Here is a 19,286-nt window from a genome sequence, read left to right as displayed (position 1 = left end):
AAAGATTAATAGATTTAAGTCAAAATTATCAGATCAATGTTTTAGATGTGGCACTGAGACAGCAACCTTTGTGCACACGACCTGGACGTGGCCCTTCTGGGTGGAACTAAGTGAAGTCCTAGGGAAAATCATAGGTAAACAATTCCCACAGGGCCAAGAGCTATTCCTATTGGGTAACATAACGGACATAAGATTTTAAATGAAGCTGTCCAAATTCAATTTGTAATGATCGCATTGGCAGTGCATAGCGGTTACCTGGAAGTCCAACTCTTGTCTGAGTATTGCGCAGTGAAGCAAAGGAATGCCCTGGAGAAAATCACTTACAACTTGAGGGGAACGTACGGCACTTTCCAAAAAGTTTGGCAACTATACCTAAACTCCATAGGAGCACGGTTGTAAAGAGGACAACTGCCCCTCATTGCCCTGCTTGCCCCTATTCTTCCTCAACTCTGGGGGGGTGGGGGGGGAGGAAGGAGGGAGGGGCGAGGGGTCCGTCTCATTCCAGCCAAGAAAAGTCAAGGAAAAAAAATGGCCTGAACCGGGCCACTGAGCTATGCCACACCTACAACTCCCCAATATGATTTACTAAGTTGTGTTTTTTAATGTCTTGTGTGTTTTTCTTTGATTGGTTGAGTGTTAAATGTTAGATTTCAAGGGAATGGGGGGCGGGGGGGGGTTTGGAGGGAGGGAGAGGAAATAAGCTTGGACTCGACAGAGGAACCTTTTAGGATGGGAATAGATAACTTGGTAGTTGGTGCAGATTTGTAAAATCACTGATAATGACAATGTTGAAAAATGAATTCAAATCTGGAAAATTATAAATAAAATAGTCCAAAAAAAAAAGAGCTGATTGTGAACTTCAGGTGGAGAAATCCAGAGGTATATGATCCAGTGATCATTGGGGGAATCAACTTGGAGAGGTTGAGCAAATTTAAATTCCTGGGAGTCGCTATTTCAGAGGACCTTTCCTGGACCCAACACATGAATGCCATCGTGAAGAAAGCATGTCAACACTTCTACTTTCTCAGGAGTTTACAGAGGTTTGGTATGACATCAAAAACCTTGGCAAACACGTACAGATGGGTAGTAGATCCAGCTGCATCATGACTTGGTATGGGGGCTCTAATACCTCTAATCAGAAAGCCCTGCAAACAATAGTGGGCACAGCCAATAGGCAAAACTCTCCCCACCATCAAGAAAATATGCATGGAATGCTGCTGTCGGAGAGCAGCAACAATCATCAAAGATCTACACCATCCAGGACATGCTGTTTTCTCTCTACTGCCATCAGGAAAGAGGTGCCACAAGACTCATACAAATAGGTTCAGGAACAGTTACTACCCTTTCACCATCAGACTCCTAAACAATAAACTCAATCCGAGACTCACTTGAGGACTCTCACTTTGCATATTATTTATTAATAAATATTTATTTTCTGTATTGCACAGATGGTTTGCACTTCCTTCTTGTTTACATTTCTCTCTTTTCTTTTCTCGAGTGCAGGTTTTTTTTGCACTACCAACAAGTAGAAATTCTGCCTGGCACACAGGAAAAAGAACGTCAGGGTTGTATGTTAAATTATGTATGTACTCTGACAATAAATCTGAAATTTGAACTTCATCCAGGGCAAGGGGGCCAATTGGATACAGATTTGGCTCGACAGTTGGAGTCAGTGGGTTGTCACTCTCATTGGAAGCCTATGATCAGTGGCATGGTGCAGGGATGAGTCCTGGGTCCACTACATTACTGACTTGGATAACAATACAGTAAGCATGATTTGTAAAGAAGGTTATCCAAGAATACAGAATCTAGACAAAATGGGTGGGAAGAAATACATGCAGGTGACAACGAGAATTCTTTATAGACAGCACTAGATTCGGATTGGGATTGCTGATGCTGGAATATCATTGTGCAAATTACTAGGCTGACCATGCCCCTCCAAATTTTACCACAACAAATGCAAGGTGTTACACTTCATTAGGTTTAACCAGGGCAGAACTTGCACATGGAATGATAGGGTCCATGAGAGGTCGTAGTACAGAGGCTCGGGGGTAATAGATGCATGGTTCAATGAATGTGGTGGCAGGGGTACACAGAAGGTGTACATGCCTTCATCATTCAGGGCACTGACTACAAGAGGAGGGACATCATGTCACAACTATAAGAGACTCCACTTTGAGTATTGTACACAGTTCTAGTCACCCAGCAGAGATGTCATTAAGCTACAAGGGTGCAGAAAAGATTCAAAAGAACATTACTGGGACTGGTAGGCTTGAATTTGGAACTTTTCTTCTTCGACTGTTGAAGGCCAGGAGGGACCTTATAGAAGTGTATAAAAGTACAAGGGCATAGTCACGGACAACAGTCACAATCTTTTTCCTCGGGTAGAGGAATCTAAAACTAGGAGGAAAAGGATCAGGTTGAGAGAGGAAAGATTTAAAAGGAACTCAAGGGGTACCTTTCCTTCCCCCAGAAAAGGTGATGCGTCCATGGAATGAGCTGCCACAGGAAGTGGTAGAAGAGAATACACAAATTCAATTGTAAAAAGACATTTAGAAAGATGTATGGATCAAAAAGATTTAAAGAATATGGGCCAAATGCAGGCAAATGCGACCAGCATGATTGGGCCCAAGGGCCTGTTCATGTGCAGTAAAATTCTGATTCCATAACTGTTAACTAATTTTGTCTCACTCTATTATGACATTTCATTTGTTCTACTTACAGTATTTCTATCCTTTGACCTTCTCTGCTCCCTAACTTGGTAAAGTGCTGAAAGCTAACTTGACTGTTTCCAGCATTTTCGGTTTTATTTTTCCATTTCTACATCTGTTTGATTTTCAAAAGGTTATAACTTTTTGTGGGACAGGAGAATGTAGTAATTTCTTTTATTGATTGGAAAGCTTCTAAACTTTATGCAGTCTGTGTTAGGCGTTCTAAGTTAAAGAGGTTACATTCTGTCAGCACAATTACTGATCCCCAACATCTCCCCACCGCCATCGCCAATCCTGCCTGGAAGCCCAAGGTCCCTGCTCTTGCCCAGTTGCCCGAGGTCTCACCTCACCTGTCTGTGGTAGGAGATTGCACAGGGATTGTCCTCCATTAGAATTTCAGTGACCCTGAAAGAGTATTTGACAGGGAGTGACAAGCGGGGAGAGTGTGGCTCAGGGGGGCAGGGAGAGAGGGCAGTATTCATTTTGAATTCTGAGAATGCCACAATACAATTTATCATAAAGTTGCAGTAACTCATGGCAAAAAAATGACATTTTTAAATAAATAATCAATGCTACCCTTTTCTTCAATGTGTATGTAACCTGTGGACAAATGTCTCCTTTGTAAAACTGATTCCCTGCAGCCCCATTTGAGCATGGTGGGTAAAGTTTTTTCAACTTAAAAAAAAAAATTTTGACGTCATGTCTCACCTGAAAAAAACTGTGGGGTATTTGGAATTTTGGTTGATCAGTTTTAGTTTGCAAACATACTATATTGCATAAAATCAAAACAATTTACCACCCTACACCAACAACCCAACAAATAGTTCACTTAGGTAGCACAAAAGACAAACAGTAAAATACAAATGAAAATCTCACCTGGCCCTTGTGCAGATTTCTTCTCTTCCACCCAGTTATAATAAGCAGAATAATCCCCATTGCTGGGCAGGTATATCCAGCGGCCAACAATCCCAATGTTAGTTTCTCCATTGTTATCGTCACAGATCCATCTTCCGGAAAGATAAGTGGTTCTCCTTGCCTCTGCTAGCTCACTTACAGTACTAGAAGTCATGCCATTGTCTGACTCAAATGGTGTATCTGCTGGATCTCTGGTGGTATAGACCAAAGGTTAATGAGATGACATTTCATGCCAAAATAATTACTTACATGAAAACCAAACATGATACAGGTATACCCCACTTTATGAACTAAGAAACCTGTGTTTACTTTTATGAAAGGATTTTCACTTTTATGAAAGCAGCAAGCGGTTATAGAATCTACACACGCATCTCGAGCAGCTCCTTCTCCAGAAACTACGATGAGATCTCAATAGATACATGACCCTCTTCCCCTCTCTCCTATTCATGGGTAACTCATGGTGTCACCTCACCCCCCTTGACTGAGTGTACATGTCTACCGAGCACAGAAGAAACTTTGTGTGTTCCTTGTACGTCCAGGGTGGTACAGGTGGCGGCAGCAGCACTGAGCGATGGGGGTGGGGGGTAGTGGTGGTGCTCTGTCTGGAGTGCATTAGAAGGTTAAAAAAGTAAATTTCTACTTTATAGGCTGTGTATTTATATCATTCCTGCTTTTAATAAATGTAGGTGTTATTTTAGGTTTAATGCGCTATTTGGTATGATTTGGTAGGTTGTTTTTTGGATCTGGGAACACTCAAAATTATTTAGCATAGAAATCAATGGTAATTGCTTCTTTGCTTTATGCCATTTCAGCTTACAAAAGGTTCCATAGGAACACTCTAGTTTTGTAAAGCAGGGTATATGTGTATTTAAACAGGGTATGTATGCAGTTAAAGATTTTTCACATGAAAAAGTAGCAATCCAGTATTTGTACCAACGATTGGTCTAATTTTCAATTAAAGTCGAAGGTTTTTTAATTCTTTGGTTTGGAATTCAAAGACCATGAATCACTGTCTTCAAGGACCATTTAATGATCAACTATGTTGGAATTTTTGAGTCTACTTCTAAGAGACCTAACCAGATGTACTAAATCCTTCAAAAGGATGGGGCACAAAGGACAGCAGCAGAAGAAAGGAGAATAATTCTTGGTGGGGGGGGGGGGGGGAGGGTCATCATTGTCTAGAAACTCATCATCAGTCACAAATATACAAATAAGAGGCTGACAATGTTGACAATGTTGGCGTCATCAGGACCTGGCCATTGCTGGATCACAGAAAATAGGAATTGACTGCTAAGGAAGCCCCCTATGTCAATATATCAAAGGTAGAACAGAGCTTAAAACAGGAAATAATATTGTGGGATGGCACAGTTAATGTAGCGGTTAGCACAATGCCTTTACAGCACCAGCAATGGGGACTTTAGTACAAACTCTTTACAGTCAGTGCAGGACTCGAACCCCAGTCCTAATCACAGCAGATTCAACCTTTGCAGTGCCAGTGATTCAACCTTTACAGTGCCAGTGATTCAACCTTTACAGTGCCAGTGATCAGGACCAGGGTAAGAGTCCTGCACTGTCTATGAGGAGTTGCACTAATGGCAGCAGATTCAAAGTGTGCTAGACCATAGAGCGCCAGATAATAGAGGTTCAACCTGTAGTAAATTTCCAAACTACTAATTCCTAAAGGTCTTTCCAACACATACCAGGCTGAAATAAGGAATATACACAAATTACTCTCATCTTAATTGGATGATCAGAAAATATCTATTATGGTCAATGTCATCTGCTGACTCCAATCACTGCTGCAACACAAAAAAATGTATTTGATAGAATCACTGGAACTAGTGACCTTTTATCACACAAATGGACAACTGCAGCAGGCATAGGGAAATTCTTATAGGTTCAATGCCATTCTGCCATGAAATTAAACTACCAGGAAAGGGTGAATAATAGAATTCATCACTCAAGGGCAACAACAGATCAAGATCGTGGCAATTCACCATATTCTGAAGGACAATTAGAAAGTTCATTTATTACTGGCAATCCCACTGGCAGGAAATGAATTAATAACTTAATTACCCCTGGTTTGTATCATTTTTGTTAATTGTAATCCAGTCATATAACCATGATGCTACAATGCTTTTAAGATTAAAGCTACAAGTGTGGTCTTAATGCTTTTTTTTTACCTCATCCCTGTTTTCACCTCTTGTAATGGGAATATTACACGTGTTAACTCATGGATGTGCGTCCAACGGTTGCAGGCTAGGTGCTCCTGTCGACTCCAAAATTCTGTGTTTTTCTTTTCAACTAAATCACTCAATTTACGAATGTGCCTTTGAATCTTGTCCTTTTTCTCATGATGTCTTTGGGCCCGACGTTGAAGCTTTTGATTGTCTTCCTGATGTTTACATACCAATTCTGTATCTGAATTTAGTAATAAAGGGAAAAGAAATAATTCTCAATCAGCACTTTTTAAAAAATGTTAATGGAAGTTCAGAAAAGTTTCCTTCTTTATATTTGACAATAACCTATCAGTGTTGTTAGAAATTGATACAAATTGATAGAGTTGATACAAATTCGCAACATCTGTGGCATTATTATGGATCATAGTCATGAATCAGTTCATAATGTATAACTGAACAGCAAATAACTGATAAAGTTTCAATAAAATTGAAAATTGCTGAGGATATACCATACACCAGTCTGTATCTGTGGTGAAAAAACAATCAAGAGTTCAGAAAAAGATGGCTGGCAGAAAGGAGGAATGGTAAGAAAAGGATTGAATGGTGAGTGAGACAGAGGGAGTATGAGGAAACATGTATGGAGCATTCAATACAAGTGGGTCAAGAAAGAACAAGAAGGCTTGAGAGAAAAGATGATTGGTGTTTAGTATCAGCCCTGAGGAAGGATGGTGCAAGTCACGACAGCTCCTACCTACAGAGGAAGAGGGATTGCAAGCTAGAGAGATGGCACTCAAGCCAAAATGATGTGGGGCCAAACAGAGTGAGGGAGGTGAGAGATAGAAAGGTCTTAGCAGTGGGCCCACAAATAATAAGGACGCCAGAATCTTCAGATTTCTTGTTTACCTCCACTTAACTGCTCCAGTGTAAAACCTCTTCCGTGGATGCCTATCAGGTTTTCTTCCTTTCTTAGTGAGGAGTGAAGTAATCCTCATTGCTCTCAAGCTATTTGCCCCACCTATTACCTGCAAGCCTCCTCCACCTGCTGCTTTCGCCTCCCACATTTTTAATTTGGCATTTGTCTGATTTTCAGCACTCCTGAAGGGCTCAAACCCGAAACATTGACTGCCTTTTAATTTTCTATATATGCCATGAGACTTGCTAAATTTCTCTAGGACTTTTGTGCGTTGAACTAAGTTGGGAGGTAGTAAGGACAGTCATGGGAGAAGAGGGCTGAGTTGATACAAATTCGCGAGTACCCAGGGGTTCTCCCATCTCCAACAGCCAAAGGCTTTGGGGAAATGCATCAAGGGGGCCTGGAGGGGAGTTGATTAATGGGACCTAACCCTATAAAAGTACAAGCAGAGAAGTATTTCTTAACATTTATATGTCACTATTGCATTTTAGCAAAGCAGCATTTGGAAATTTCAGGAAAAAGTCTTTAGACCATGACCATTTTGCTGAGGAATATGACAGAACACAGGATAGAAAAAGGAGAAGACATGAATATATTTTATAATTGCTGTATGAACATCACAAAGATATATCCCATTTAATAAATGACTGAATTAACAGAATTCTTTTTAAGTACCACACATTAACTGAATTAGTAGATGTAAAAAACCATAACTTAAATGCCCATTTGCTGTTTAGAATGACATTGACTTTACCCAAAGACAGTTACATGCAGTAAAAATTATTTTATTATTGTCTGGATTTTGCACAAACCATTAATAATTAACAAGTTATTTACACATTTTTAAAAAAAATGTTATTTGCCTTAATGTAAAAACAAACGGATTAAGAAACAGACATACCAATTAAATACGTGAACATTACTATGAAATGAAAACTAATTGTTTCACATAAATTTTGCAGCTTTTACATTGCAATAGAGATGGCATCTTTCTAATTTTAAGAATAAAAATTTACATATTGCTCAGAACAGAATGAAACATTGATTTTTTTGTGCTTTCTCCCTTGTCGTGCACCTTTAACATTCTTTAAATTGTTTTACTTTTATATAGGCTCCTGTACCTTTTTGTGCTTCCTCATTTCCTGAACAAATTGCATCTTTCAATTGTTCAATCCTTTTCTGGCAAGACATAATCTTCCATTTCTGAAAATAAAAATGAATGTTTGAATATCAAGGACCAATGCAAATATAGGCAAATTCAAAGAATAATCTATGCCTGAGATTTTCACATTTCATATGACATAATTTCATATGTAAAATTATTCACTGCTTACTTAAATACTGTTGATAATAATAGGCCAAACTATATCTTTAAAAGTCACCAGCTCTATCAGATTGCAAAATAGTTTTTCCTTTGATCCAAAGGAAAGCACAAAATAAAGTGAAGCACAACATTTATTAGTCCCTTGCAAAAATTTAACCAAAGTATAATTTGATATGCCCAATTCAAATACTGCTGTACTTTTGCTCACTTGTATTTGAAATGTGAAAACAATTTAATTTTTTTGGTTCTCTCCAAATTGAATGAAATTTTTATTAAAAAGATGTTTTCTACCTCTAAAAGTAGGAAGTATATATATTTTTTAAAAACATACAGAGTGGAAAATATTTAACGGTTGTACTTTGGTAAAGTTATGGATGTATGATTTTTAAAGTATAACATGAATATCTTCCTTTAGAATTGATATCACTGATTAAATCATTGGAAATGTGAAACAAGTTTGATGTTGAATACTATTTAGATATCAAAGTTTGCAAGACAAACTTATTGAACAAATTTTTCTTAATAAATCAAATCCTGATAAATGGAAAATGGATTTAAAGATTACGATGATTCTCTAGCACTGAGCACCAGCATGAACTTTGCTTCAATCTCTCTGCAGATACTGGTCCTACTGAATTTTTCCATCATTTTCAGCTTTTAGTCTAATCTCTACACATCAATAACATCACAATATTCGAACAAATATGGGAGCCATACACGAAATACAATAGAGAAATCCTACCATGGACTTCCACCACCTAAAATGACAGAAGGAGAAGACAACGAAAAGAACTGACTCAGTAAAATTTCTTGTTTATTTTTATTAAGTGACAACATTGTTTAACGGGTTTAATGTATCTTATAGATTGAACTTCAAATAAATGGGAAGGGGGGGTGAGGGAGGGAGGGAAGGGAGGGGGGAAAAAAGGGGGAGAAAATGACACTATATATTCAAGAGAAAAAATGTCTGTATGTATCTTGGTCAATATGGTTTATAGTGTGAAAAATAAAAAAAATATATTAAAAAAATAAAGCTTCCTTACTCTTTTCTACTGCTTCTGAAATGCAACATGCAAAAAGTTGAGGAAATGAATAATGCACTTTATAAGTCAAGTTTTACATATGGTCCCTTTAAAATAAATGGTACAATTGGTCAAGTTTCTTCAAATTCACTTGAATTTCAGATATTGGAGTAATGCAATTTTAAAGCACAGATAATAACGAAGTAAAACACAAAATCTGCAGACACTGTGATTGAAGTTAAAAAAAAAACAAAGCTGTGGTAACTCAGCAGGCCAAACAGTGTACTTTATATTACAAAGAAAAAGATACATAACCAATGTTTTGGGCTTGAGCCCTTCATCAAGGTATGAGCAAAATGTAGGCAGGCACCCGAACAAAAAGGTTGGCAACCGGCTATTCAGCAATGTTTGCTTTTCAAGTATTTTGACAGAGGCATATTGGCCATAGAACAGAGTGAGCAAAATTTGATGGTCTGGAAATATTATGCTGTTAAATGGTAGGAAGAGATAGCAGCCTCTGTAATGGTGGTATACTGGTCTTGAGAAGCAAGAAGATTAGATGGCCATAAAGGTATTAATATCAGGAAGATAGCTTAAGTATGTTGGAACACAACATAGGAATTCCAAGGATATGGAATTATCATTTAGCGACATACTATGTCTCTGAGAATCAAAAAATAAATCATCAACATTGAAGAACACCATGGGAATATAGTCTGCTTTATAGACACCAATATTATCATGGTTCACAAAATGCAAGACTAATGAAAAAAATTGTGCAGTGCAAAATATGTAAAGTACTGCAGAGAGGTCTTGAGGAGCTCAATTATAAAGCATAGTGAAATAGCCAAGTGTCTATTAACACAACCTCAGGACATTGCATTTATAACATCCTCTGTCAAAGTCCTTCCCTTTATCTTCAGGTCAGAAAAGGAGCTGTTCAACGCTGGTCCAATGTTTGCACTTTTAAAAAAAATCCTCTACTTAGTAGCCTATGCCATCCTAAAGTATTCATCCAGCATGGCTGAAACATAATGAATAACATTCAAAATATGCTCATGTCAAATAATGTCAATAGCATAAAATTTCAACATGTTTAAATTTTGATTGAGGGTGATAATATGTCAGTAGGGTGCACCATAAATACAAATTATTAAATGCTGCACATAAATTCTTTTGATTCTAGAGGTGAAATTGAACCTTCACTCAGCACAATGAACACACAAATTGCCAGCTCAGAAATATTTGCAGAATACATTGTATAATAAACTTACCAATTGATCACTCTTCCATTTCCCTTCAACAGCTTTAATAACTCTGAAATAAATGTGAGTGGAAAGAAATAGTTTGAAAACCACTGTTTTAATCGTACCTAATTGACTCGTTATATTTCCTAACTCCAAAGGAAATGGACCAATGACAATTTTTCCTCAACCAAAATATTTCAGTAACAATTGGGTTCAGAGCAGAGATTCTCAACCTTCCCCCCCCACCATCCCTCACTCACATCCCACCTTAAGTACTCCCTTACTAATCATAGGGTACCAATGGCATAGGGATTACTTAAAGTGGTATGTTAGTGGAAAGAAAAAGTTTGAAAACCACTGGGCTAAAGTAAAATGAAGATTATCATTTCAAAACAAAATGGCGACGTCAGTTCTTACTGATGCTGGTATTGTTCCTTCTCATTCCTGAAGAGCTTTAACCGTTCCATCTTGTCAGCGTATCTGTGGGAAATAGAAACCTTAGTTTTAAATCTATTAATGACAAATCATTAATTTTTCAATTAAGTATGCAAACTTATTTTTAAAGGCAACTTGTCACAAATCTTTCATTATTGTCCAACAAATCATTGATGAAAACACCCATGAACTCGACAGCATTGATTTTGTCAAAAGATTTATCAAAGTCCACGTGTGCAACAGCCATTGCCCTGTCCTCAATCATCATCATCATTTCCTCAAAAGACTGAACTAAATTTGTAAGACAGATCTTCCCTGCACAAACCCACCCCAGACCATCTTTTGCTGAAGTGAGGAGATCCAATCCCAAAGAATATTTTCTAATAATTTTGTTACTATTGATGTGAAGCTCACCAGCCTACAACTTCTTGAGACTATTTTCCTGAGAAAGAAAGCTTATAAAGAGGGAAACAAAATTATGAGATGTAACAGAGAAGCTCAATAATTAGTCTTTTTCCTGGGATAGGGCAAATCTAAAACTAAAGGGCATAGGATTAAGGTGAAAGTGAAAAAAAATTAAAAGGGTCCTATGGGGAAAGGTTTTCTATAGAGTGGGGAAATGGAAGTGCCCTCCAGATCAACATTTAATTATCCTTCCCTAATTGTCCTTGATGAGACATTGATGATCTGTCTTTTTAAACTACTATAATCTTTGAGGTATACCCATAATGTTGTAAGGGAGAGAGTTTCAGGTCTTCAACCCAATGACATGTTTCCAAGTGTGTCAGTGGTAATCCCCAGCCAATTGATCATTATCAATTCAGTGATGGGAATGCCATGAACATCAGAAGTAGATGGCTTTTTTCTAGTTAGATATCATCAAGGCCTGGCACTTCGATGACACAAATGGTCATTGCCAGCCCAGACCTGAATATCATCCACTGTGCTGCATTTGGACGAGGTAGAGGCAGGTATAAAATTCCAATGCTTCAACTGCATTAGGATAGGTACATGGATAAGAAAGGTTTAGAGGGATATGCGCAAATGCAAAGAAATAAGATTAGCTTAGATAGGCATTTTGACTAGCACGGACAAGTTGGGCTAAGTGGCTAATTTACACTGTACAACTCTACAAATCTGGTTTCATCTATTGTGTTTGTGCTGGATCCACAGCCTCCAACATCTCCTGCATGATCTGCTTCATGCATTTCAGAAACTATCCATAACGAAGAAGCTGCTCCACCGGACAGTTTTGTACTCTTGATATTTTAAGGGCACTTTAAATTGATTACTACTTGTCACATTCTCCAAAGGCAATTTATTCCACACAAACATCATTTGACAAATGAAATACATATCTTATGTATATTTATTTTGGGGTACAGTTTAAACTGAATATTGATTAGGACATATAACTCTTTCATTTTATGTGCAAGTTGATATCTTTACCAATTCTGCATCCCTTTTGTATTGCAATTAACTGCCATCTTTGATAATGCATTTAATTATGTGATCAAACTTCAATTCTTCCAACAGTTAAATGAACTACAACTGAATGAAAGCAATGTCTACAATAATAACCATCTGTCAAATTGTCTTTTGTGTTAAAGAGAGATAAACATTGTGTTGCATTAATCTGGTTATTTACCTTAAACAAATCCTAGAGCAATTCAATACAATTTTATGTGCAAAGCAATTATAATGTAAGTAACCAAATTCTGAAATTATAACAATCTGCCAGATACTTTTGATGATAAACAACAAATAACTTCACAGAAGCATTAAGTTGAGAGTATCATTGTTAAACTGTGATTCAGCTTTCCTTTCTTTTACGATACCAAGGTGTGCTTTTGAAGTTGTGAAAAGTACACATTTCAGTTTCATGATCTTAAAAACTGCAACAATTATATATTAAAATCACACTAACTCAGAGCTTTCGATCATATTCCCCTGACTTTTTTCCTCCAGCAATAGATGTCGAATCCCAATTTTGAATTTGGGATTTTATGCAAGTGATTAGAGCAGAAACACTAATACTATTTCTTCAACCAGGCTATTGAAGAAAGAGGAGAAAGGTGCAGCGTATTACTGAAGTATTAAATATCTGCTGGAATGCACTGTTCACCAGGGTCTTTCTCCCTCAACTTTGATCAAAGTTGTCAGAAGACCTGCGTGCGGCCTGTAATCCCCCGCTTCTCGTTAATGCAACAACGGTCTCATTTTGATTTTTGGTAAACACTACCTCTCGGAGTTTCGGTTGTCGAAGTAAACGAAATCCCCGGCCAGGATACATTTAGCACAGGTGAGGCGTCGCCTGGCCGTGTTGCAAAGCGGACAGCGCTCCACGGCCACGTACAATCCCTCGGCATCATCCACTGAATCAATCGGCAGTTGATCGCGCAAAGCTCCGGCTCCAACGGCAGCCTCCAAGGGAGACGCCATGCTCCGGTCATGTCACGTGGTTTTGTTTTACTGTGGGGTATTGTGGGTACAGCTGCTTGCGGTCACGTGCAACCCCAAGAGAGCGTCCACCAATGACCGTCGGAGTTGACGAGCGAGGCAGGAGATTGAGAACGTGGGCCGGAGATGGTGGCCACGCAAGGAGTTACCTGTAAGTTCTCGACGCTGAACGGACCAAGGACAGCTTTTGTTGAAAGCGAACACAGACCCAGGACATCGCTCTACACACGTTAAACACAGGTTAAATTACCCTCATGTAACTGAGAAATAAAACATGAAAATCTCGAGACACCGTGGTTGAAGTAAAAAAAAACACAATGCTGGAGAAACTCAGCAGGTCAAACCGTGCCCTTTATATTATATAGCAAAGGTAAAAATATAGAAAAATGTCAGTCGGCGTCTGAACAAAAAGGTGGGGAGGTGCGTTGGCAAAGGCAGGAGTTGATAGGAGGGGAAGGGAGGTGTGGGACATCGGGCAGGCTAATGACGTCACGGAGCGCGTCTTCCGCATCTTGGAGCGAGAGATTCCGGACTAGCAGGGAACATGTTGATATTCACGATGTGTAGGGTAAAATAAAGCGACTCCAGGCTCACATGTCTGAACCCAACACGACAGGAGGGAGGGGACAACAGTGATCACAGGGAGGAGGGATGGCTAGGTGAAGGGAGGGAGGAAGGAGAACTGGAAGAAGAGGAGGGAAAGAGGAGAGCAGGTTAGCAGAAACCGGAAAGGTCGATGTTAATGTCATCTTGCTCCAGAGTGCCCAGATGGAAAATCAGGTGATGTTCCTCTAAATTGCGGGTGGTCTTGGTAGGATAGTACATAAGGCCATGTGTGTATGGGAGTGTTACACAGACTGAAATGGTCGGCTACTGGGAGGTCGATGTCATTGGTGCAGTCAGAGAGAAGGTGCTCAGCAAAGTGATCTCCCAATCTGCGCCCTCCAAAGTAAAGAAGGCCACAAAGGGAGAGCCAGATGCAGTAAATTAGTCCTGCTTTATTTGAAAAGCCTGTTTGGAGTTACAGACCATGGTGAGGGAAGAGGTATGGGAACAAGTATGGCACCTCCTGTGGCCACAGGGAAAGGTGCCTGAGGGGGCGATTGGTGGGGAGGGATGAGTGGACAAGGGTGTCACAGAGGAAGTGATCCCTATGGAAGGCTGAGAAGGTAAAATGTGTTTGTTGGTGGGATCCTGTTGTAAGTGCCAGAAATTTTGGAGGATAATGTGTTGGATGGGGAGGCTGGTGGGGTGGTAAGTGAGGATGTCTATACATGGCCTTATATTACTATCCCACCAAAACCACTGAAAATTGGAAAGCAACACCTGATTTTCCATCTGGGCCCGCTCCAGCCAGATGACATTAACATCTGTGTTTGCTGCACTCCTGTTTAGGTACAAAAAGTACAACCAAGCACACAGAACAATGCAAACAGAGTTTATTCAAATTACACTAGCAGGAATGAGCAGTTGTTAGTTTTGGATAGACAAGGTCACCTCACTAAGATTGTTTACTCTCATTCAAAGAACAGTCAGAGGGTACAATATTTAAGTCATTTTCCTGCATACAAATTGGATGTCATTTCTTTGAAAGTATTGTTACAACTTATGTTTTAAATTTTGCATATTCTCTTCCTAAAGATAGAGAAATGATTTGTTGTCAATCATTTATTCTTATGTCTCTTTCTTCTCTTTGGCTTGGCTTTGTGGACGAAGAATTATGGAGGGGTAATGTCCACGTCAGCTGCAGGCTCATTTTTGGCTGATAAGTCCGATGTGGGACAGGCAGACACGGTTGCAGCGGTTGCAAGGGAAAATTGGTTGGTTGGGGTTGGGTGTTGGGTTTTTCCTCCTTTGTCTTTTGTCAGTGAGGTGGGCTCTGCGGTCTTCTTCAAAGGAGGTTGCTGCCCGCCGAACTGTAAGGCGCTAAGATGCACGGGTTGAGGCGATATCAGCCCACTGGCGGTGGTCAATGTGGCAGGCACCAAGAGATTTCTTTAGGCAGTCCTTGTACCTCTTCTTTGGTGCACCTCTGTCTCAATGGCCATATAACACGATCTTGGGAAGGCGATGGTCCTCCATTCTGGAGACGTGACCTACCCAGCGCAGTTGGATCTTCAGCAACATGGATTCGATGCTGTCGGCCTCTGTCATTTCGAGTACTTCGATGTTAGGGATGAAGTCGCTCCAATGAATGTTGAGGATGGAGCGGAGACAATGCTGGTGGAAGCGTTCTAGGAGCCGTAGGTGATGCAGGTAGAGGACCCATGATTCGGAGCCGAACAGGAGAGTGGGTATGACAACGGCTCTGTATACGCTAATCTTTGTGAGGTTTTTCAGTTGGTTGTTTTTCCAGACTCTTTTGTGTAGTCTTCCAAAGGCGCTATTTGCCTTGGTGAGTCTGTTGTCTATCTCGTTGTCGATCCTTGCATCCGATGAAATGGTGCAGCCGAGATAGATAAACTGGTTGACCGTTTTGAGTTTTGTGTGCCCGATGGAGATGTTGGGGGGCTGGTAGTCATGGTGGGGAGCTGGCTGATGGAGGACCTCAGTTTTCTTCAGGCTGACTTCCAGGCCAAACATTTTGGCAGTTTCCGCAAAACAGGACGTCAAGCGCTGAAGAGCTGGCTCTGAATGGGCAACTAAAGCGGCATCATCTGCAAAGAGTAGTTCACGGACAAGTTGCTCTTGTGTCTTGGTGTGAGCTTGCAGGCGCCTCAGATTGAAGAGACTGCCATACGTGCGGAACCGGATGTAAACAGCGTCTTCATTGTTGAGGTCTTTCATGGCTTGTTTCAGCATCATGTTGAAGAAGATTGAAAAGAGGGTTGGTGCGAGAACGCAGCCTTGCTTCACGCCATTGTTAATGGAGAAGGGTTCAGAGAGCTCATTGCTGTATCTGACCCGACCTTGTTGGTTTTCGTGCAGTTGGATAACCATGTTGAGGAACTTTGGGGGGCATCCGAGGCGCTCTAGTATTTGCCAAAGCCCTTTCCTGCTCACGGTGTCGAAGGCTTTGGTGAGGTCAACAAAGGTGATGTAGAGTCCTTTGTTTTGTTCTCTGCACTTTTCTTGGAGCTGTCTGCGGGCAAAGACCATGTCAGTAGTTCCTCTGTTTGTGCGAAAGCCGCACTGTGATTCTGGGAGAACATTCTCGGCGACACTAGGTATTATTGTATTTAGGAGAATCCTAGCGAAGATTTTGCCTGCAATGGCGAGTAGCGTGATTCCCCTGTAGTTTGACCAGTCTGATTTCTCGCCTTTGTTTTTGTACAGGGTGATGATAATGGCATCACGAAGGACCTGAGGCAGCTTTCCTTGGTCCCAGCAGAGCTTGAAAAACTCCTGCAGTTTGGCATGCAGAGTTTTGCCGCCAGCCTTCCAGACCTCTGGGGGGGATTCCATCCATACCTGCTGCTTTGCCACTTTTCAGTTGTTTCAGTGCGGAATGCCACACTGGTTCGCTGCAAGCTCAACCTTCACTTCAAGCCAAAGTCCAGGAACAGTAAAGCCCCCAGAAAGAGGTTCAATATTGGAAACCTGCAGTCAGACGAAGTGAGAGGAAACTTTCAGGCAAACCTCAAAGCAAAGCTCGAGGATGCAATCCGCCTCACGTACTCATCCCCTGAAACCCTCTGGGATCAGCTGAAGACTACCATACTGCAATCCACTGAAGAGGTACTGGGCTTCTCCTCCAGGAAAAACAAGGACTGGTTCGACGAAAGTAACCAGGAAATCCAGGAGCTGCTGGCAAAGAAGCGAGCTGCCCGCCAGGCTCACCTTGCAAAGCCGTCCTGGCCAAAAAAGAAACAAGCCTTCCGTCGAGCATGCAGCCATCTTCAGCGCAAACTCCGGGACTTCCAAAATGAGTGGTGGACTAGCCTCGCCAAACGAACCCAGCTCAGCGCGGACATTGGCGACTTCAGGGGTTTTTACGAGGCTCTAAAGGCTGTGTATGGCCCCTCACCCCAAGTCCAAAGCCCGCTGCGCAGCTCAGACGGCAAAGTCCTCCTCAGCGACAAGATCTCCATCCTTAACCGATGGTCAGAACACTTCCAATCTCTTTTCATTGCCAACCGCTCAGTCCAAGAATCCGCCTTGCTCCAGCTCCCTCAACAGCCCCTAAGGCTAGAGCTGGATGAGGTCCTCACCCGGGAAAAGACATATAAGGCAAATATTCTTATGTACAAGTCATAATTAAGAGACATTCTTGTATACAAAAATCAACAGAAGTCTGGAAGATTTGCTCTCAGTACACACCAATATCCATTCTCTGCCTGATTTCTGGTTTTCCATTAAGATATGTAAATTGCTAGTTTCATTCTAATCTTAAATTATTAAAGTTAACAATCAAGGTGGCCAAAACTTCTGAGCTGAACAATGTTAACCAGGGATTGAAACAATGTTAACCAGGGATTGATTAGCGCCATCAGTGTTGCTGGATGGATGCTTCCTTCGTCAGTCCACATTGCTTCTGACAGGTAGTAACTCAATCAGCTGCTTTTGGGCAGGAACCGGATTTATGAATGGACTGCCTTTTGACAGCTCGTTGACACAGCAGTCAGTTAGCTATTGTGAGAGCAGGCATGCATCAGGATATCTGGAGCCTGGGGGTTCTGTAGAAGAGGTGAGAATGGATTCCTATCTGGGAGATTTGTTCGCTGAAAACTTATATGTTCTCTGGAAGCTTCTCACTGAGTAAAACTTGTGCTGGTTTTCTTATAAACAATTGTTTTGCTATCTTATAGACACAACTTTCTACATTTCTACATTCCCCCGTTTATCATGATTACGATAACTAACTAAATTATTTTATTTAAGTCATCCGACCTCACACATCAGATTAAGCAGAAGGGTGACAAGAATCACCCAATAATATGATGCATTCATAATGTAAACTTGCTCCCCAAAAGTTCCCTAGTACATTGAAGGGCCACCATCCAGAACTTCCCTAACTTCCCCCATTCCTAGGCTTACCCCAGATTTCTCTATCTTGCCTATCTCTTGGGTGATGTATTGTGAAAGGTTGGTAATGTTAGAGGACTCGTTGGGCATGGAAGTGCAGCATTCTTTCCCAATGAGTGCACAGGTCCCACCTTTCTCTACCAATATTACCTTATGTCTTATAGCAATCATTTCAGTGGTAATGGCAGATATTTGGCTCTGGGTGTGTGTCAGGGACAGAGCGGTCGAGTTTGCTACCTGTCCAAGGGCTGCTGCTAGATTGATAATTTCCCGCGAGTTTCTGGCTGTTCCACATGCAGGGAAGGCAATCATCTAAAACCTTTCTCTCTCTGTGATGTCCCAGAATTGCCTATTTATATGGGGGTGGCTTTGTAGCTGGGGTAGGAACCTGAGGTGGGGTCCATGTAGGCCAAATAGCAGCAGCCAGTCCATGGCTGGTGGCCGGATGAGTTTCTGTCCTGTGGGCAGTTCCAACGGGGAGCCAAGTATAGGCTCGTGTGCTGTTTACTGGTCTGGACAATACTTTTGTGGCCATGGAGTTGTTTGTGTAACTGCTATTGCCCAAAAAGATTGTTTCTATAATTTTGACAGGAAGAAAGACACTGACAAGATCAATAGACCCATCTCGGTGTGGCTCGGGCACTTGCGTGTTGGGCCAATGGGTAGGTCTTATCTTGTCAAGAGTGTTACTTAAGAAGGATCGGAGGTACCATCGAGGTACCTTCCCTCAAAACAGTCATCCCTAGTTCCCTGGCAGTTTGGGGTCGAACTTTTCCAGGTGTAGTTAGATATAGTCCATGCAGAATGCAATTCGCTTTCTAAAGGGAACAACTGAAATGGGGATCATGCTACTGCCATGAGGTGGGATTTCAGTGCACACCCAGCAGTGGTTACTATGGGGGATCTTAGCGTAGGGGAAGCATAGTGAAAGGAAGATATTCTTGTCTGAGTTCTCTGCCACGGATTGGATGGGGGTTGTTGGAAGGGGGGTGGCAGCATTGCCTGGACTGGGATGCCCATGAAAAATCCCTGGTCCTCCCCAAAAGTTGGGGAGCCATCCTAAGATCAGGAGCATAATATAAAAGAGGTACATGGGAAGTTCTCAGTTGAATCA

At 41.0% G+C, this 19,286-nt stretch overlaps 2 protein-coding genes across 3 annotated transcripts in view; one reads left to right on the top strand and one right to left on the bottom strand.

Annotated features, from left to right (window-relative positions):
- Positions 1–13,408, bottom strand: part of atg14 (autophagy related 14) — a 28,759-nt gene extending 15,351 nt beyond the window's left edge. Inside the window, exons 1-6 of the mRNA XM_069916975.1 lie at positions 12,990–13,408; positions 10,730–10,792; positions 10,340–10,382; positions 7,841–7,922; positions 5,810–6,047; positions 3,588–3,817 (exon numbers count right to left, since the gene is read on the bottom strand). Coding sequence (XP_069773076.1) covers positions 3,588–3,817; positions 5,810–6,047; positions 7,841–7,922; positions 10,340–10,382; positions 10,730–10,792; positions 12,990–13,189 — 856 coding nt within the window. The 5' untranslated portion in view covers positions 13,190–13,408. The remainder of the gene's footprint in view (positions 1–3,587; positions 3,818–5,809; positions 6,048–7,840; positions 7,923–10,339; positions 10,383–10,729; positions 10,793–12,989) is intronic.
- The window catches only part of ktn1 (kinectin 1), a 223,205-nt gene continuing 217,236 nt past the window's right edge, over positions 13,318–19,286 (top strand). Inside the window, exon 1 of one of the 2 annotated variants that reach the window (XM_069916952.1) lies at positions 13,318–13,447. The gene's annotated coding sequence lies outside the window, so the exon portion shown is untranslated. The remainder of the gene's footprint in view (positions 13,448–19,286) is intronic. The other variant, XM_069916953.1, reaches the window with a different exon arrangement.

Source organism: Narcine bancroftii, chromosome 2, assembly GCF_036971445.1.
Source record: "Narcine bancroftii isolate sNarBan1 chromosome 2, sNarBan1.hap1, whole genome shotgun sequence".
Classification (NCBI taxonomy): Eukaryota; Metazoa; Chordata; class Chondrichthyes; order Torpediniformes; family Narcinidae; genus Narcine; species Narcine bancroftii.
The sequence above is the reverse complement of the archived record's forward strand: the minus strand, read 5'-3'. Positions and strand labels throughout refer to the sequence as shown.